The sequence below is a fragment of a genome, unplaced genomic scaffold (assembly GCF_019419815.1).
Source record: "Pyrus x bretschneideri cultivar Hongxiangsu unplaced genomic scaffold, Pyrus_bretschneideri_v1 Contig35, whole genome shotgun sequence".
NCBI lineage: Eukaryota > Viridiplantae > Streptophyta > Magnoliopsida > Rosales > Rosaceae > Pyrus > Pyrus x bretschneideri.
The window spans coordinates 4,237,272-4,257,729 of NW_025999668.1; the positions used below are offsets into that span (position 1 = coordinate 4,237,272).

At 36.4% G+C, this 20,458-nt stretch overlaps 2 protein-coding genes across 6 annotated transcripts; both read left to right on the forward strand.

The window, feature by feature from the left end:
- Positions 1 to 95: 95 nt before the first annotated feature.
- Positions 96 to 9,839, forward strand: LOC103962808. Of its 3 annotated transcripts, XM_048591763.1 has the most exons (14): positions 97 to 736; positions 2,016 to 2,102; positions 2,775 to 2,878; positions 3,051 to 3,101; positions 4,112 to 4,283; positions 4,406 to 4,717; positions 5,025 to 5,228; positions 5,323 to 5,832; positions 5,962 to 6,171; positions 6,490 to 6,678; positions 7,439 to 7,611; positions 8,620 to 8,772; positions 8,874 to 8,955; positions 9,033 to 9,839. In XM_048591763.1, the coding sequence occupies exons 1-14, from the start codon at positions 248 to 250 to the stop codon at positions 9,420 to 9,422; spliced, it is 3,126 nt and encodes a 1,041-aa protein (XP_048447720.1). In that variant the 5' UTR covers positions 97 to 247; the 3' UTR covers positions 9,423 to 9,839. The 3 variants fall into 3 exon arrangements, with proteins under 3 accessions (XP_048447721.1, XP_048447720.1, XP_048447722.1); XM_048591765.1 differs by lacking the exon at positions 9,033 to 9,839 and having other exon boundaries at positions 8,673 to 8,772; XM_048591764.1 differs by lacking the exons at positions 8,874 to 8,955; positions 9,033 to 9,839 and having other exon boundaries at positions 96 to 736; positions 7,712 to 8,663.
- Positions 9,840 to 16,050: 6,211 nt separating this feature from the next.
- On the forward strand, positions 16,051 to 19,847 carry LOC103940484. Of its 3 annotated transcripts, none has more exons than XM_009350596.2 (5): positions 16,051 to 16,157; positions 17,226 to 17,394; positions 17,877 to 18,948; positions 19,329 to 19,495; positions 19,612 to 19,847. In XM_009350596.2, exons 2-5 carry the CDS (start codon positions 17,261 to 17,263, stop codon positions 19,715 to 19,717), a joined length of 1,479 nt encoding a protein of 492 aa, XP_009348871.2. In that variant the 5' UTR covers positions 16,051 to 16,157; positions 17,226 to 17,260; the 3' UTR covers positions 19,718 to 19,847. The 3 variants fall into 3 exon arrangements, with proteins under 3 accessions (XP_009348871.2, XP_048447833.1, XP_048447834.1); XM_048591877.1 differs by lacking the exon at positions 16,051 to 16,157 and adding an exon at positions 17,488 to 17,545 and having other exon boundaries at positions 17,257 to 17,394; XM_048591876.1 differs by lacking the exon at positions 16,051 to 16,157 and having other exon boundaries at positions 17,256 to 17,545.
- The last annotated feature ends 611 nt before the right edge of the window (positions 19,848 to 20,458 follow it).

A 20,458-nucleotide genomic window follows, 5' to 3' on the forward strand; every position in this document is an offset into this window, starting at 1 on the left:
CGAAGGTAGAATCTCTCTCTCTCTCTCTCTCTCTCTCTCCATATATATATATATATGTATATGTATGTATGTATGTATGTATATATATATATCTCGCTATCTCTCTCTTTCTCTCCATGTCCATGCTACATCGCACCAGCACCCGACCATCACCTCCTTTACTTTCTCTTTCTCTCGGAGGCTGCTTCTCGTCACTTTGCCGGGAAAATAGCCTACGAGGATAAAAGGACAATATTAACTCCTTGTAATGGGCCGGAACTCGTCGTCTCCTCCAGCTATCCTCGACGATAATGGCGGTACCGATCTCGGCTTCCACTCGATTCGCGATCGCTTTCCTTTCAAGCGGAACCCTAACCCTATCCACCAGAGAGACCGACCCAGGGGGCTCTTCACGGATCGACAACCTTTCCCTCGCCCCCCGCCGAGATCGCACCACCGCTTCTATCGCAAGGGCTTGCTCTGTCTTTTTCCCTTCAAAGGAAAGTCGGCGTTCTACGCGGTCCTCATCTTCGCGCTTTTTGTGTTCGCCGTGGCCACGATGCTGTTGCAGAGCTCCATGACCTTGGTCTTCAGGCAAGGGAGTGAGAGAGGGCGCTTGCTCAGGGAAGGCTTGAAGTTTGGGAGCACCTTGAGGTTTATGCCTGGGAGGGTTTCGAAGAGGGTCGTGGAGGGTGATGGGCTTGATCGGGCTCGAAATGAGGCGAGGATTGGTGTTCGACCGCCGAGGCTTGCTCTTGTGAGTGTTATTTTCTTGCTGCATTTGCCTGAATCTGGATTGTTTGTTATGAATTTGAAATTTGAAATTACATTTTGTAGTAATCGTGTTTATCAAAGTGTGCTTGAGGTCTTTTAATTGAGCACTTTTGGACAATAGGAGCATATCGGGAGCTGGTAAACTAGATTTTTGATTCTGGCCAATAAGGAAAGTAGAATTTTAATCTCCCTAGCATTAAATATGTATTTTATGGTTCCGATGTACAGTTTTCTCTAATGAAATAGGAGGGATTATTTCGTTCGGTTTGGATAGGTTACGACGGAGAAAACAATTTTGTTGGAATGGGGTGGAGATTAATTGGAGCTATCAGCAGAGGCTGATGCTATCAGAATGTACTTTATGAGAATGGTGAATGAGGTGTTTGGGTAGTAATATTTTCATTTTCGACAGATATTTGAATGCCACCCGTATCACTTGAATCTTTAAAAAGGCCTATGAAGGAGGGGGTGCAACATGTCCTGGCATACTAGTTTGGTTTTATTGTGTCGTGTGGAAGGACAGTTTTCAGGGACGTATTTAATTACAAATTTATGAGGTGTGGATAGCAGAACCAACTCTTTAAACTCTGAACCAGCTGATGCCCACCAAGAATAAGCAGATCTTGCAATGAAGAACTAATTTTCATTACACGAAGTAGTCCAACTCCTCAGACCTTTTTTTTTTTTTTGGCTGGATGACATATTGGACTGTATGTTTATGGTAAACCCTGTTTTGATAAATAGGCTAAATCTTTTGGTCTCAATAATTTGTCTGCTTGAAGCTGAGCTAGCCAGTTTATGGTAGTGTAAGGGGCTTTCATTATTTTCTTCTAATAACTAGTAATTCTCTTCTAGTAACTCACAGGACCAGTATATTTTATTGGAAAACATTCCATTTGATCTCTGTATGTCACAATGCTGCCTCGTATTAAAGCATAGAGTGGCTAATGGTTATGTGCAAGCTTGATCTTTGTGTTCATCTCATATGCCATTCTTCTTTGTTTAAGACATCTGGTCCTCTCTTTCTATGTTTATTGTATATGCAATTTTCTTGTGAATGTAAATATATGGTTAGAAGTATCTTGAAGCTGCCTGTCTTGTTTAAATCTTTATTTTCATATAATAATTAGAATATGGAGATGTGTACCTCAATATCATTGGCTACCATACTCACCATAATAGGCAATCTTATTTAATTCAACAAGTGTTATGCACCGAGTTGATTTTCACTTTTGGTTGTGCCTACTTTTGATACTTGTCAGATCTTGGGAAACATGAAGAAAGATCCACAATCTTTGATGTTGATTACCGTGATGAAGAATATCAAGAAACTGGGTTATGAACTTAAGGTCAGTTCTTAGTGCAAATGTGCTCATAATTTTGTTTTTCCATCTGATGAGAAACAAAATATTTTTATTTTTTTATTCGAGCGATAGCGTTAGTAAGTTAAATGTGAATGCAGAGCAGAGAGGTCCAAACTTTGGGAACAAGCTGTTTTCTGATGATAAATAAACAACCTCTTTAATCCCTGTGCTAGAACCATGCGTATAACTTCCTTCAGTTTATCAAATTATAATTGCAAAATGGCTAAACTAAACAATATTGTAGGATTAAGATACAGCTGCCTTCCAATCCCCATGAATAAAGAAGAAAGGCTGATTTTGGAATTTCACAGGAAAATGATGCCCACAACAATGCCCCAAAGAAAACAAATTTTCATGTATTTCTTTGGTAATTGAGGACATTTTGCTAATGGATTGGGAGAATGCAAAATTTTTACGGAATTGCAGTGTGTGATGGTTGTATTTGGGTGGTGTGGATAGAACAAGATGCGAGGGTTCTTAAAGATTACAAGGGGGATAAAGTGGATCCTGTTATCTTAATAGCATATGCTGCTCATTTGTATGGGAAAAGGAAGTAGAAGTGCAAATTAATTGTGTTACTAAATCAAGTCATTCATAGAAATAAGTACCTATGTACTCAACTGCTACTTATGCGCTCTTGCAATGCCTATGTAACAGATTTTTTCTGTAGCGAATGGTAAAGCACATAAAATGTGGGAGCAATTTAATGGCCAGATTTCCATTTTAGCTCCGGAGAGTTATGGGCTTATTGATTGGTCAATGTACGTTCGCCTCTTATTTTGTATTTGGGGTTTTTTACCCTAATTTTTGTTTTGTTATTTTTAATTGGACTGAAAGTCTTAAAAATTTGTTGATACTCAAGTGACTTCAAAATTTACCCTTACCCTTGGTTGGTTTACTCGGCAAGATATTGACACCTGTTACTTTCTACAGTTTTGGAGGTGTCATTGCTGACTCACTGGAAGCAAAAGAATCCATTTCAAGGTGGGTTTGTATGACAGTCCTTCTATGGTCCTGTAATTAACTTTAAGAGGGTTTCTTTTGCATGCACTACCTACATGACCATGGATCCATTCATATCCCATCTCATAAACCCAGAGTATTTTCACTGGTTGGTTGATCATATGTTTAGACTGATTTGTTATTCATTTTATTGCAACCCAGCTTGGGAGAATATACAAAACATGGAAGTTGCTAAGAATGTGTCTAATATATGTTTTGTATTACCACGTGGAGTTCGGAATAGATGTTAGAAGTTGTTATAGATTTACAGAGCATATAAAAAGTTTGTACCATAATAAGTTATGTTTTTTGGGTAGCCAACAAATATTTGGTATTAGCACGCCTGTGTTTTGAAGCAATATCGCCTGATCAGGACTGAGTAACTATGACTAACTGCAGCATTGGTAGTAGCAACTTTTCAAATCCTTTCCTTTAGGGATAGACACCAATAAATAAAAGGTATATTTCAAGGAAGGAGGGAGGGGAAGAGAGAGAGGTTTGTTAAAATAATATAAACAATAGATTGGATACAAAACTTTTTGGGAAGTTGGAATCAAGGCAAGAGGCAGTAGATATTATTAAAGCTAATTGTTAAGTCCACAAACTTATGATATATTCCTTTGTTTTTTTATTTATTTTGAGGGTAAGACGTGGTTACTGCAGGTATTTAAGATGAGGCATGAGAGGCAGTAAACTTAAATCAGCTTTGGTTTTATTTATTTATTTATAAATTTAACCCATGGTCTGCTCCATTTTACTATTTTTAATTTCTTGTCTTTCTTTAATTCTTTCAGAAACAATATAAATGTTCTCATAAAGAATTTTCTACCTTCTCTTTTCTCATTCTTTTTTCTTTTATAACCGCAGCATACCATAGTTAAGTATACCAAAAGTAAAAGCGTACTCAAGCTAGTACTTTCACATAATGAAATGCATGTATAAAGTTGCTTCAGTTGAACTTGCTATGATTAGTGAGATTTAGATTCATGCAGCCTTATGCAGGAGCCTTTTTGTTCAGTACCACTGATATGGATAATTCAAGAAGATACACTTGCAAATCGGCTTCCCGTGTATGAAGAAATGGGCTTGAAGAATCTTATTTCTCATTGGAAAAGTGCTTTTAGCAGAGCTAATATTGTCGTGTTTCCAGATTTCACTCTGCCGGTAGATATTGCCTTCTTTTGTTTTAAAAATATTTTGTTGCACTGTATTCCTAATTATTTTTGCAAAATGATTGTTCTGTGGTTTCTTAAATTGTCTTATTTTTTCCTTCCATCCTGTGTCAGATGTTATATAGTGTTCTTGACACTGGAAACTTCTTTGTCATTCCGGGATCACCAGTAGATGTTTGGGCTGCAGAAAGGTACAGAAAAACCCACTCCAAGAATCAGTTGAGGAAGATAAATGGATTTAGTGAAGATGATATGCTGGTTGTAGTTGTTGGAAGTTCTTTTTTCTACGATGAGCTTTCATGGGACTATGCTGTGGCAATGCATTCTATAGGGCCACTGCTAATAAAATATGCAAGGAGGGATGATGCAGGAGAGCCGTTTAAATTTGTTTTCTTATGTGGTAATTCCTCTGATGATGCTTTCCAGGTAATTAGCCTTAATCGATGCCTCTAGATTATGCTGTTGCCCCAGTACGCATAACAATTTGAGCTTCTTGCATCTTATCTAATGTATTCAAGCGCCTCTATTTTCCGAACAAATGATTTTTCTGGCTAATGGCAACTGAAAAAAAAAAATTTGCGATATGAATCTGGTTGCTGACAGAATGACAACGTTGACTGAAAATGATGTCCTTTGTATATTTCATTGTGATATCTGGTTAATCTTCTGGCGTGTTTTACTCTAGCACTGGCATTTATTCATAGTCATTTTGATCCATTGATCTCTCGTGTAGGAAGTTACTTCACATCTGGGACTTCTTCATGGATCTGTACGGCATTATGGCTTGAATGGTGATGTGAACAGTGTGTTATTAATGGCTGACATTGTTCTCTACGGTTCTTCACAAGATGTGCAGGGTTTTCCGCCATTACTTATCCGTGCCATGACCTTTGGGATCCCAGTTATTGCACCTGATTTTCTTGTCTTGAAGAAATATGTGAGTTCACTCAAATTCTTTTTGTCCTGACAGTAATTTTCTTATACAAGTGAAGGTGTCTGTTTTATTGTCTTTTACATCTGTGATATTACAGGTGGTTGATGGAGTTCACATGATATTTTTCCCAAAACATAATCCTGATGCTTTAATGAGTGCTTTCTCACTTATGATTTCAAATGGGAAACTTTCTAAATTTGCTCGAACGGTTGCCTCTTCGGGAAGGCTGCTTGCTACGAACTTGCTGGCATCAGAATGCATAACCGGTTATGCAAGGCTTTTGGAGAATGTGCTAAATTTTCCATCAGATGCTCTGCTGCCGGGGCCAATCTCTCAGCTTCAACAGGCTACATGGGAGTGGAATTTGTTAGGGAATGAAATAGATTACAGAACAGAAAATGTTATGGACATTGATGAGCAGTCATCCTGGAAAAACACTAGTGTTGTTAATGCCCTAGAAGAAGACTTGTTGGGTTTTGGTTACTCACCAAACATCTCTGAAAATGTAACTTGGGATTCGGCATTAGATATTCCAACTCAATTAGATTGGGATCTCTTCAAGGAAATTGTAAGCTCTGAAGAATATGAGACTTTAGAAATGGAGGAGGTATGTCATTTCCTGAAAATACAGAACTTGTGTGTCTCTAGGTCAATTCTGACTCTTCTTTTCCCTCCCTTTTTATGTTAATATAGTCATTCTCGAAAGACATCTGAAACAGGACATTCTTTCTTGTAGCTATCAGAAAGAATGGAGAAAGATCCTGGTTTATGGGATGACATATATCGTAATGCTCGAAAAGCTGAAAAGCTTAGATTTGAAGCAAATGAGAGGGATGAGGGTGAACTTGAGAGGACAGGCCAGACAGTATGCATTTATGAGATATACAGTGGGTCTGGGACCTGGCCGTTCTTGCACCATGGCTCTCTGTACCGTGGATTAAGCCTTGTGAGTTCCTTTTTTATTCTTTCTATTTTTTTTTTGTATGCTGTATGTTTTTTAATACCTTCAAGATTCATTATTTTCACTATTCTCTTGGTTAAACTTATCATCTTTTCTAATATCCTATGCTGTATTAAGATGCATTTCTTGTAAGGACAACAATGAAAGCTTTAAACTTGCGTTTACTGTATGCTTTCATTTTATTAACAGCTAGAAACTTTGTTTTAATGCAAAAGCTCCAGTTCTTTTTGAAGTTTCAAAATAATACTTACATCTGAACAGTTGCCTAATGTTTTTTAAATTATCCTACAATGTTTGTGGTAGTCAAAAAGAACACAGAGGTCAACATCAGATGATGTGGATGCTGTTGACCGGCTTCCCGTATTGAATGAAACTTACTATCGCAATATTCTCTGTGAGATTGGTGGAATGTTCGCTATTGCAAACAAGGTGGATAGCGTTCATAAGCGACCTTGGATTGGGTTTCAATCTTGGCGTGCTGCTGGTAGTAAGGTATTTCTTATTTTTGGTAATTTTATTCAGAAGCATTTGTCCGATCTCATTTAAGTTCCACAATCAATCTTGTCCAGTGGTCCAAACTGTATATTTAATTGGTTTCTGTTTAATTATTGTCGCTGCAAAAAAAATAAAAATAAATAAATAAACAAAGTATAGTCATGTAATTGCCATCCTTGTCGTCCAAGCAAATAGATGAACACAATATTCTGAATAAATATAGAATAATCGGGATCATAAATAGCTATATAACATTTTATGACTTATATTTTGCATGGATGACTTGTGTTTGCCTACAAACATACATTCCTGTATAGACACACAAAACTCTAGATTCCTTTGAATGGTTTTGATGACAGATAAATTGAACAGAAGTATAGTTACAAGGAAACATATATGGTACAAGTATTGAAACTTGTACATAATGATTGACGTATGAATTTATGTAGGGGTGTGTGTGTATAATCTATACTCTCTATACATATAATATTGTTCTTTAGGGCACGTTTTGATACATGGGATTTGTTTGGGTTGGGTTGGTTCTATTTACGCCCCTCATTTTAAATGGTACAAAATAAGCCTGCATAAGGGTCCCAGCTTATCAGTTGTTTATTAACCCCATTTCTGGTCCAAGCTGATATTGGTGTTGAATAACCCATATCAGTCCTAGTCCAGTCAATCAAACACCTCATAAGTGCATGTAGGCATGCATTGTTCTTTAGTTTGCCATCATATTCGTCATTGTTTTTCAAAGCAGGTTGCTTTGTCCAAGAAAGCTGAAAGGGTTTTGGAAGAAGCAATACAAGACAACACAAAAGGTGATGTGATATACTTTTGGGGACGCTTGAACATGAATGGTGGAGTGACAGGAAGTAAAGATGCACTCACGTTTTGGTCTGCATGCGACATCTTAAATGAGGGACACTGCAGGTACTTGTTTGGAATATTAGTTGAAAATTTGGTGAATGAGATATAACTGTGATTGTTGTCAAGGGTTTGGGAATCTAATAAGTGATGCCATGCTCCACAGAGATACCTCCTTGAATGAAGAATTCTTTGGTGAGGCAGCTGTATGCAACCACTCTCTCACAGTGGGTGGGACAGTGGCCGCATAGGGCTGTCCGGTACAAGAATTTGTCCTTTTAAACAAAGGAGTTTTAACGAAAAGCCTATGGTACTGTTCACTTTAACATAAAACCACATTTTTACACTAAAAAGTCAAATATGGTACTATTCACTTTACTCTTTATTTTGTCCTTATCATTAAAACTCAAAGTTTTCAAGCCTTTTTCATTAGTTTTCCTTTTAAACAATGGATGTTGGTATTATGAGAGTGAGGTTCCCTATTGTCATCCAATGCCAATGGTACACTTAGAGCTAAAATCCATGGAATAATGAGTCCAGTTGCGTTACTCTATACAGTAAATTTTGGGTATACATTACACTCCAACCACAACTTACCTTTGATGCTAGCTCAGTGGGTCTGGCTGAGGCACATTGGTTTCTCCCGTGTGGTCTTAAGCTCTAAAACCCCAAGATACCAATCTAGCAATTGCTAGTGTGTCCTGCCCTAAAAAATTGTCAGGTTCGGCGGTGGACCTCAGTTTGGAAGCTGTGTGAACAAAGCTGACAGGAATCATGGATTACAAAAGTTAATTTTCTTTATCTGCCGACTACTCTCTAATATTGTCAAGCACAAAAATAGAAATACGAAGGTGTAGAGATTTTGTTTTTCATGAACCCAAATGATGGGGGCATTGTCAATCTCAAAATGTGTGCATGGCTGCATGTGCAAAACGTTAATTCATATAGATATTTACACAGATTTATGAGGCATTTAGGTTTCTTATATCCATAAAGCAAATGCCAATGAGTTCATTAATTCATCAAGATAGAGTATGATTTTTTTTTTTTTTAAATTACTTAAAATGAATGCAGAAACGTTTTTGAAGATGCATTTCGTTGGATGTATAACTTGCCCTCAAATACAGAAGCTCTCCCGCCCATGCCAGAAGATGGTGGTCACTGGTCTGCCTTGCATAGTTGGGTGATGCCAACTCGTTCCTTCGTTGAGTTTGTCATGTTTTCTCGGTAATTTAATCACAACAATTTCTGCTTTTCTGTTATAGCTTCTGAGACAAAAGGAACTTGCGGATGATTAATATAACTGAAATTTTGTATTTAAACTACAGGATGTTTGTTGAATCTCTGGATGCCTTACACGCCAATTCTGGCAATAGAAGTATTTGTTTGTTGGGTTCTTCAGAACTTGAGGTATGTTATTTAGATCACGTTTTCTGGTCTCGCATGGAGTTTAACATTCGTCACTTACATTTTTTAAATATCAACAGAAAAAGCATTGTTACTGTCGGGTATTAGAAGTCCTTGTGAATGTATGGGCTTATCATAGTGGACGAAAGATGGTTTTTATAGATCCAATTTCTGGTGCACTGGAAGGGCAGCACCCAGTTGAGCTACGGAAAGGATTTATGTGGGCTAAGTATTTTGATAGTACATTGCTAAAGAGTATGGATGAAGATTTAGCAGAAGCTGCAGATGACGGTGATCATCCAAGGGAGATGTGGTTGTGGCCACTCACCGGGGAAGTGCATTGGCAAGGAATTTATGAGAGGGAGAGGGAAGAGAGATATAGACTCAAGATGGACAAGAAAAGGAAAACAAAAGAAAAGTTATTTGAAAGAATGAGGCATGGATACAGACAGAAGTCACTTGGAGGATAGAAAGGTTATACTTGTAGTTGAAATGGTCTAGTTTCCGTCACACTCGAATTGTGATACAGCTACTGAACACGCTATTTCTCAACTGTGGAGTGCGAAAAGGACTCTCGATGATTGAGGATAAGATTTATTCTTTCTAACAGCGACAGCATGGTCTGGAAAGACGGATTTTGTAGGTATTTTTCTCCGACAGGATATAGATATTCAAAGTGGATGGAAGACGGTAGCTTTTCCAGCGATGGCAGCTTACTTAGCATGTGTGGCATTTACCGTCGCATTTGAAGTGGCAGAGAGATGTCAGGTTTTTGAGCAGTACACACAACATTCGTTGAAATTCTTTTTCACAAATTGACAGCATCATGTATTCTTTTGGCAGTGCTGATAGGAAATTTTGATTAAAATAAAAAGCAGTTGTTGGCAGTTTCTTGTTTTGATTTTTGTCACACTGAATCAACCAGCGATTTTATTGTTCGTGTTGGGAAAGATTCGACAAGATTAACTACTTGTGTTGGCCCAACCGATTATGTTGGTTTGGTTTCGGTTTTGGCTAACCGAGCCAAACTGACCCGCACGCATCCCTATTACACGTTGTGTTGTACATAGAGATGGAATGAATGGAAAACTGCAGAAATGTTATAGGGTAAGAGCATCTCAATCATTCTTTGTGTTTTATAGATGTGTTTAGGACTTTCTCACCGGTGTGTGAGTGCTCCTAATTCCGTCAACCGCTCAGTCGTCGGCCCTAGCAGTGGCCAGGGTAGGTGGCATCCCTTTTTCTTCTTCTTTTGTCTCTCTTCCCTTATCTGTGCGACTGGCTTTCTCCATGTTTTTCGACCCGTTTTTCTTGGTAATCCACCCCTTATGGCCTCCGATCTTACCTTGCATCGGCCTCAATTAGAAAGTCCCACTTCGAACCTTCTTTTTCTTCTTCTCCCTCAAGTTTTTCCACCTCTATGACTCTAATCCAGCCATCTTCTGACTTTTCTATTTGCTTTTGTCCTCCATCGTTCTCACACATGTCCGATTCTACAACCATATCTTTCGCCGCATTTCGCGACTTTCTCGGAAGGTGTGTAGAGCTTCAGCTTGGGTGTACGCACCACCACCTTCCAATTGTATGTCGTTTTCGGCTTTGTTGTTGGGGGAAAGTTCTTTCCCACTGGCTTCTTCCTTTGGTGGCTGCAGTTTTGATTTGTGTGGTGCTTGGTGGAGGAAGATGGAGCCTTCATCTTTTCTGATTATGGGGTCGTGTTTGGTGCGATCTAGGGCATGGAATGATGGCTTGTGGTCGACAGCAGGTACTTTGACAGCGGCGAAGGAAGCTAGTCTTTTAGGGATTTTTCGCTTTTGTGTTTTTCTGTTTTGAGCTCTTCCCTCGGGTTGGGTTTTCGTTTAGTGTTGGGTGTTCACTTTTTGTATTGTGTTTAAAGTGTATTTGGGCCCCCTTGTATGTACTTATACTCTCTTAGTAATAAAAATTACTTTTGACAATATATATATATATATATATATATATATATCAAAAATGGTTTTTTGGAAGCTTCTTAAGAAAATTTACTTCAACCAGGGATTTAGGGAACTGTTATTAGCACTTCATATCCATCACTGAATCCGAATCTAAACCGAATAATATATATAATATATAGTAGAATAGGGAACTGTTATTAGCATTTCAAAAATCTTATTCTGCACTCTCATAAATGCATTTTTCTTTCTAATTATAGAAAGTTTGGAATGTCAAATAAGATTTTTGAAGTGCTAATAACAATTTCCATAATATATATAAATATTATATTTATATTTGAGTGAACCTATACTACTATTACCATACTTAATTAATCACCACATAAATATTTAGTATATAATATAATAGTATTCCCTGAACCCTGTACTATGTTCATTATGCACCAAATATCATGCTTATGGGAGATATCAACAACCAACATTAACACTATTTTATTCAATACTCCTATTTTTATACTTGCCAAAATTCAATCATTGTTATGTTTTTTATTATTGGACGTGGCTTGTCACATCCCGGCCCAGGCCCCCACCACATCCCGAGCTCGACTCCATCGTACTGCACGATATTGTCTGCTTTGGGCCCCTACCACACCCTCACGGTTTTGTTTTTGGAAACTCACACGAGAACTTCCCAATGGGTCACCCATCTTGGGAATGCTCTCGCCCAAACTCGTTTAACTTCGAAGTTCCTACAGAACCCGAAGCCAATGAGCTCCCAAAATGCCTCGTGCTAGGTAGAGATGAGAATATACATATAAGGCTTACAAGATCCACTCCCCTGGGCGATGTGGGATGTTACAATCCACCCCCCTTAGGGCCCTGACGTCCTCGTTAGCACACATTCAGCCAGGGATTGGCTCTGATACCAAATTGTCACATCTCGGCCTGAGGCCCTTACCACATCCCGGGCTTAACTCTATTGTAGCACGATATTGTCCTCTTTGAGCCCCTACCACACCCTCACGGTTTTGTTTCTGGGAACTCACACAAGAACTTCCCAATGGGTCACCTATCCTGGGAACGCTTTCGCCTGAACTCACTTAACTTCGGAGTTCCTATGGAACCCGAAGCCAGTAAGCTCCCAAAAGGCCTCGTACTAGGTAGATATGAGAATATACATATAAGGCTTACATGATCCACTCTCTTGGGCGATGTGGGATGTTACATGGCTATTTAATGACGAAATTAATATCTACTAAATTATTGTGCGTCAATTGAATCAAAATAAATTTTTGTTTTTGACGAAGATAGATATAACTGTTAACCGATAGGAATATGCATTACCAAGTGAGTATGGTTATGGATAATCCCTGATGATTAATTTGTGGTTATGAATATGATTAATTTTCATGGCTATGGGGATGGATATAACATTTCCGTCTCCAAACTGAATCGTTGCCATCCTTATGTACCTGGCTTATATTCAAAGGTACACTGATAAATCTTTCGGCTAGACCCTTCTTTCTTCTTCACCGTCTTAGGAGGTAAATAGGGATAATGATTGGAATACATATGACATTATCTTAACTTACGGGTGTAGGGAGTAAGCTAACCTCATAATAGTTATAATAATTTAGTTCAAATTTGTCTTTTTGCGAAAATCTAATTTAAGACTTTTCACTTACAAGTGGGAGCATGATTGAAGCTGATTATTATTTTTTAAATCCTCCACAAATTTTAGCTAAGAGCTCTCATTAAGATCATCTCCAAACGAGATGTCAAAAATGCCACATAGACATATAACAATAACAAATGACGTACCATTTACTCTAATCGAGATGTTAAAGCTAACATGGGAAAGAAGGCTAAGCTGACATAGACAAAGAGATGTCAAATTTAAAGCTGCCTTCAAATATGATTTTTGCTATTTCCAAAGGCATTCCACTTGCCTTACCTTAAATGCTAGTACATTTAAGTATTATTTAACTATTTTTAAACAAAAAACAACCCAACTTTTATTATTTTTATTTAAAAAAAAAATAAAGCAATAAATTTTGACCTATCAGTTGGAAGGAAAATATTGACAATATGTCAAATTGTCAAGTCAGCCATCAGATTGAAATTTGATGTTTTGCATTTGACGTCTCATTTGGAGATGCTCTAACCCATATTCGAGCCACTAAAGGAGGCCTACGACTTTATGGTGGCTGGGACTATTCAATCAATGGGTCTTGAAATTGTTTGCAATTTGAACTGTTCTATATTTTAAACACTTTTTAATAAAAATGTTCTTTAAGATTGACATAACTCCTCACTTTAGTCTCTGAGATTTAAAATCGATATAAGTAGTCCATAAGATTATCCACGCCAATAATTTTGGTCCTTTTGTGAAAAACTCCATTAATTTGAGGGTATTTTTATCAAATCAATTCCTTCACTTGAACTAAAGGTTTCTTCAATTTAAGAGAGATTTTTCATAGAATGACCAAATGATTGACGGTGGACAATCTGATGGACCAAAATGAGGAGTTATGACAAAAGAAATTTTATTTGAACCCATATAACCTCTTTCTACACTCAACTTACTCTTTACGCCCATATTATTATTTTTTAATTAAAAAATTAATAACTCTTTAAACCAAAATTTATTAAACTACCATTCCAAACCTAATTTAAAATTGCCTAGGCAAAATAGCCTAATGGATAACTTCTTCTCTCCCGTTTTGGTGAGAAAACTTCTCTCTCTTTGAGAGTTCTTTTGCCATTTGTGCGAGTTTAGTTTCAGAATCTGGTCTCCTTTTTGTTGTTGGGGACTGCAAGGTGCTAGGGTTTTCTTGTTTTGGGCTCTTTTTTGTGTGCTTTTGAGGCCCAATTTTTTGTTATGTACTTAAGTTGTGTTTGGATCTCTGTGTAACTTTACTTGGCCTTTGCCCTAAAATAATATTTCCAGTTTACCAAAAAAAAAAAAAACTGTAATTTAAAATTTTATTTTTTTTTTGTTGCCCAAAACAAAATTTAAAGTTATCTTTATACCATTTGCTTTCTCTCTCTACCAAACCAAAATTCATGCTCTCTCAACCAAACCATTTACTTGGGTTGCTATCAACACCAGCACAATAATAACGCATCACCTTCTCTTCACAGACCAGCTTTCTTCTTTGCAAATTTTTGTAATTCTAATGAGGTAATCTACCTTCTGCATTCTAATTGCCCCAACCAATTTTCATCTTAATTAGTTTTGGTCAGTATTTGATTTCATTACATAAGTGGTTGTTGAATAAGCAGTTACAAACTATTATATCTTCTCCAAGACTCAAGATTGTGACTGTTTAGATCTAATAACTAAATGGACACGGTTGGTCCGAACTCTTGGAATTAATCACTAACTAGCATATGGGCACACATAAAGTGTGAGAAAATTTTTTATTTTTGTTTTTGAAATAGAAGGAGAGAGGAAGACAGTGATAGAGAATATGAGAGTGAGAATTTATTTTTTTTTAAAATTAGAGATATGTTAGAATTACATGTAGGTGAGGCTTTGAAAAAAAAAAAAAAAAGGGAAACTAATGAAAAAGGCTTGAAAACTTTGAGTTTTAACGCTAAGGACAAAATAAAGGGTAAAGTGAATAGTACCTACCAGGTTTGACTTTTTAGTATAAAAATGTGGTTTTTCGTTAAAGTGAACAGTACAACGAGTTTTTGTTAAAACTCCCAAAAAAAAAAGCAAAATTTGGTTGTGTGAAATTACATTTCTGCTCCACATTTCTTATTCATGTTCTGTTTTAATTAGAGGGTTAAACTGGTAATTTCATAGAATTTTGGTTAACAATGAGTGCTTTATTATTTAGTAGAGATAATTCTGTACTTGAAACAAACACACCAATAGTTACACTCAATATTGAAACAAACATGACATTCATAGAGATGTGCTTTAGAAAATCCCACAAACAGCAACAAAGTCGTAATTTTTTTGCTTACGACTGTTGTAGAAAGTTCAAACTACACCGAGGATTGACGAAAAAAAATTGAAACCCAAATACTCATATTCTAAAATTAAAAAAAAAAAATCGAAATCAAATGAACAAAAAATTCCATAAATCGATTCACACTTTAGTTAGAGGATTCAAAAGTTCAAAATTAGTATCCAACTATAAAAAAAAAAACTTGTTTTTCTCTATAAAAGTTATTAGGGTTTTAGTTGAATGGACGTAGGATAAACAAGGAGTCATGGTAAGGTTTAATTATAATAGGTGAGTTTATCGATATATTATTATTAATTCATTTGGTACTTGATGAGAATTATGCACTAGGATAAAAAAGACAATTAACATCTGACATTTAAGTTGAGTGTAGAAATATGTTACATAGGTTTAAATAAAATTTTCCTTATGACAATCTCATGGACAATTTTAACTAAAAAAACATACTTTAAATATAAATTTCATTTATTTGGTAAGGGCTTATTGGTCATTAGACAAAGGGATACAAAAGTAATTGACAAGGTTATTCTCTTCCTCTACCCTACCAAAGTCTAACCCAAATTTGCACTCATGGGCGTTTGTAGAACGACCCGAATTGAGTATTTATGATTTTGCCAATTACCACCCTTCTAACTTACACTATATTTGGATAAAAAAAATAAACTTAAAATTTAGATAAAAATGAGGATTTATAAATCGATATATACTAATTTCTTGTTTAGATTCATAAGCATAGAAATTTAGAATTTTCGCGTAAAAAAAAAAACTTGGAATTTGAAATTTAAAATTTTCGCGTAGAAAAAAAAAAACTTGGACTTTGGAACCTCCAATTCCCAAGTTTAAATTCTAGGTAAATATATGTCATTTTCTAATTTCTATGATTGAAGTTTAAAAATAAAAAATTTCATATTCAATTTCATTTTTTTTTAGGTTAACCAAACAAGATAATTCATAAATTCTAAAAAATAAAATTCTGTCATTTTAATTTTTGTCATTTTAAAATTTCTTAATAATCTTAAATTTCTTTATCCAAACATAATATTAAGGAAATTACACATCTCCCGCCCCCTCACACACCCTCGCCAATTGCATAAAAATAAGAAAAAAAGAAAAAAAAAAGAAAAAACATCCTCGCCAATTTACAATGTTGCCACTCAACAACAGTGGCATTGTCTTGCCTTTTATATGTTTTGACTTTTGGCTGCTGCTTTTATCTGTCATCTCTCACTCTGTAAGTAGTGTAGTAGTAGGGTTTTGGAAAAACCCCAAAACGTAATCGTCCCCATCTCTTCAGGTGATTCTCTCTCTCTCTCTCTCTCTCTCTCTCTCTGCTCTTCTCTCTCCCCATTATTTATGCTTTATTCTGACTGTCATTTCCAGATTTTTTTTAAATTTAATTGTTGGAATTTAGGCATAATTAAGTGCATGGCAGCTGTAAGTTGTTGAGTTGTGTAAAATCCATGTTTTGATTGTTGGGTTTTGTTGATATAGATGTTTTCTCATGTGGGTTACTCTTGGATTTTGTTTCTGTCACTGTCTCTTGATTTTTGATTCTTGTCTTTTGTACGCATATATACAGATACACACAACACACTTCTAGTGTATGTTTTTCACACTCAATTTCTTCACTTAGTTACTCAAAGCTCACCGTATTTACTCGCAGCGGCCGGTTGATCGAAGAAAATATTTCTTGGGCTTCTTTTTAATTTCCCCATTTTACCTCTGCTGGCTGTCTATTCTTCTGAACTTCAGATGAAATGAAAGAAATTTGGATTTGAAATTTGAAAAGAGGAACTTGCACTTGTATTGAAATTTCTTTATGATCTTGTTTTGAATACCGATATTTTGATACCAAATTGCAAAGAAATCATGATTCCCAGAAGTGTTGGGTCAGCTTTTGGTGTCGTTGTGCTTGGTTTTTGTTGTTCATGTACAAAAGAAATTTCGCCATCAATTTTTCACTTCTTCTACCTGTAAGCTGTATTGAATACGATAAAGGTGGTATAAATTTTTACATATTTTTTCCTTTTTAAGCTTCCATTCTTGACTGATAAGCTTGTGGATTTTGATAATAATAGTACAGTCAGGATCATTTTTTTTCCAAGTGGAAAGTAAGACTCATGACTCATGATGGTTACGGATGCTTATATATGTCTTCATTTTGGTTCTCCGTTATAGTTCAGGATTGGCTTCACTGGCCTTTCCTTACTACTTGATCTGTTTTATATCACATTGTTTCTTTTCTTTTCAAAAATTCTTTTGTTTTAGTTCTTAGCATCTGTTTATTAGGTTATTAGTATCTGTTTATTAGGATTTTATATAAGTACCTTTTCTATATCTCATAAAGATTACGTATGTGCAGGCTTGAATTTCAGAAGGTGTTGAGCTTTGAGTGTAATGCATTCTATAAAGGGTAGTTGGGTTGGGCAGACATTCGCCCTAGCTAAAAATAATGAGTCTGAAGGAAGGAGGTCCAGAATTCGGCGTTCAAAGGAAGAGAGGAAGGCAATGGTTGAATCCTTTATAAAAAAGTAATAACATCATTGTTTCATTGTTTATATTTTCTACTGTTGTAACTTATGAGAAGAAGAAAAGAGAAATCACTAATCTTCTAAACAATGTAGTTCTGATGAAATCTACTAGGATTACGGGCACTAGTCTTCTCCTTACTCTTTACTCAGGGTAATTGAATATAAATATAGGATACTTTGTACATCTGTATACTATTAAGGTGTGGGCCGATTTTTAGTTCCCTGTTTCTATCTTCTGGATAAGCTTTGTCAAAATCTTAATTAAGCTATGATTGTAGTTATTTATACATTGATCAAGAATCATGTAACTATTGTGAGTACATAAACGGATATACAAAATATATATAACCGTTTATATCCACTTATAGATTTTGACTAAATTTGAAGATTAATGCATTCTTGGATTCGTTGCCAGCCAAATTGATTGACATATGATTTTGAGTTTTTTTTTACTCACCCGAGAATACTAATCTTGCTTACAGGTATCAGAAAATAAACAATGGGAGTTTTCCATCACTTAATCTGACCCACAAAGAAGTTGGTGGGTCTTTCTACACTGTACGAGAAATTGTTCGAGATATAATTCAGGAAAATAGAGTGCTTGGTCCTGCTAAGTTTACTGTAGAGGAGCAGCAGACCATTGATCAGTTCTGGGAACACAATCCATTGGGTACCATTGCTGCAGAACCACAAAATTCTTTGTCAATATCATCAAATGAATTGCTGTTCGTCGCCAATCAAAATCAGGGTGCAATTGAACAACTTGTTTTCTCTTCCGATGGGCATTTAGTTGCACCTGAACGTCACTTGTTTGAGAATGGACGAATCATCAATAGTACTCAAATAGAAGTGAATGACAAAGAATTTAATGAACCCAAAAGTACAGAGTTACAAGCAAATGGACCTGTGGAAATAGAGAAGCATGTTGCTGTTGAATCTATAGATTCGAATGGGCATTGTATTGGGCCTGAATATCAGAGTTTTGGCAATGGACTAATCAATGGTAGCCAGATGGATAGGAAAGATAAAGAAAGGGAGGAACGAACATGTACAGAACCACAGACAGTTGAAACTTTGGAAGCAGAGAAGAATGCTGAAGATGTTCGGGCAACATCCAAGTCTAATGTGAATCCTTTAACAGCAGATGTGATAGTGGAGACATTCCCATTGAAGCCGGTAAATGCGACACCGGCTTTGGATGGAAGGTTACAAGAAGTAACGGATTTGACTAAGTCTTCTGAGGACAAGGGAACTAGAGGGTTGGAGTTAGCTGGTGTTGATAGTTCGCAAGTGGATAGATTATATTCCATGAAGAGCATGGATGACAATGTAGCGATGAATCTTTCAAGTCCATTGGTTGAAAACAAATCCAGCCCAGTGGATGAAGCACTAGGAAATGCCATAGATCCATCAGTTGAAAGCTCAAATTACTCAACCTTTAACGAAGGTATTGTGCATGAAACAGGAAGCACAGACCTTAATGTCAAATCACCTCATAAAGATGTTCCAACCTCTGAGATCTCCGACCAAAACCAGCTAACTGCAGGAACTAAGGTAGTACCAAATTGGAATGTTGTGTGTAGATTTTTCTCCATTTTCTCCTAAGTACCCATCATACTTTAAAACTGAAGTGTCAATATTGCCATGTATTTGCATTTTCACAATTCATGATTAAAATGTGTGCTCAGTTTTCATATTGTGATATTATCTTTTTCAAGTATGGATGTTATTATTGTTGGTTGGAAATGCTTTAACATTGTCTTGTAGATTGATAGTGATAGTAAAGATTTGATTACCCATACCATTGAGTGAAAATGCTTTTTTTCTTAACAATGTTCGGAAGATTGCTATACCTATTATTGTTCAAAACATGTCAGAGTGGAAATTTCAGATTTATTGACTTATAAACTTCAACTATTGGTACATATTTACAGGCTGACAAAGCTCCAGATAGCTTACATACAAAGATTTCCAACGGTACCAGTTGTAGTAGCGAGCAGTCGAAAACCAAAGAGGTGGTTGTGATTGAAGATGAAGTTGATGTCCAGACCAGCGGTAGCTTGAAGAAAGGAAGCAAACCAACTTTGGACAGAATTAATCTGTAAGGATGTGTTGTAACAGTTCACTGTTTTATTTTTACTTGTGAAAATGCAAATACATGGCAGTATTGACATTTCAGGATCATTAATTTCTCTCGTCAATTGTTTCTTTGGGCAGTGAATCATGGGAAGGTGAATCCAAAAAGACCAGACCAGAAGGTAACCCACTTTGGGATGTATTTAAAGCGTTTTTGGATGCCTTTGTGAAATTCTGGACTGAATGAACTTAAGAGTATAGTCTCAAACCTTGCTATTGCTGAGTGAGCATAGAGTTCTGTACCTGTACCCTGTCAGAGTCATTTGTGATTTCACTTGGGTGATCCTTATTTAATTGTGTGGTCTTTCACTAGATTATCCCTTTCTCTTGGCCCATACTTAACATGGCTCATACGTTGCTTCATCTTTTCATCAACGATCTAGATTTCTTGGTTATCATCTCTAGTACATTACTCATCACCTTTACTGTTTGCGAAATTTTCAAACTTTTCTGTGGCATCCATGTTTTAGAGTGACATTGCTGATTAAGATGGGTTGTACGATCATTTCTCGTAGACGTCAATATAAAAGTAGTTCAGGTCACTTTCAGAGTTGGTGCCTTGTTTGACAATGATTGGAAAATGACTAGTTATTTTCGAAGATATCGTTGTCGTCGTGAAATAGCGGGATGGTCTTTCGTACATTTGCACTCTAGTAATAGTTATGAGTTATTATTGTGAAATTTGAGGGATTTTTATTCTCTTGTAAATACTTGTGATCCGATTCTAAGTACCATTTTTGGCGAATTTACAGTTGGCTACCTTTCAGTTTAACGATGAAATTTACGGCCCTTTCGACATCTCTTAGAGTGGTGACTGTTTCCCAAATCAACTACAAGTACGGCCGCAAAATGGTACTGGCTTTCAAAACCCAAACAAACTCCTTTTCAAGTGTGTGGGTGAAGTCGATCAACAAAACCGTTGGTTTTC

Excerpts from the sequence above, each read along its gene's own strand:
- LOC103940484 (XM_009350596.2), top strand. The coding sequence starts at position 17,261 with ATGCATTCTATAAAGGGTAGTTGGGTTGGGCAGACATTCGCCCTAGCT. Across the intron at positions 17,395-17,876 it reads GTTGAATCCTTTATAAAAAA|GTATCAGAAAATAAACAATG; the intron begins GTAATAACATCA and ends TCTTGCTTACAG. Across the intron at positions 19,496-19,611 it reads ACTTTGGACAGAATTAATCT|TGAATCATGGGAAGGTGAAT; the intron begins GTAAGGATGTGT and ends TTCTTTGGGCAG.
- LOC103962808 (XM_048591763.1), top strand. The coding sequence starts at position 248 with ATGGGCCGGAACTCGTCGTCTCCTCCAGCTATCCTCGACGATAATGGC. Across the intron at positions 2,879-3,050 it reads GGGCTTATTGATTGGTCAAT|TTTTGGAGGTGTCATTGCTG; the intron begins GTACGTTCGCCT and ends TACTTTCTACAG. Across the intron at positions 8,956-9,032 it reads TGGGTTCTTCAGAACTTGAG|AAAAAGCATTGTTACTGTCG; the intron begins GTATGTTATTTA and ends AAATATCAACAG.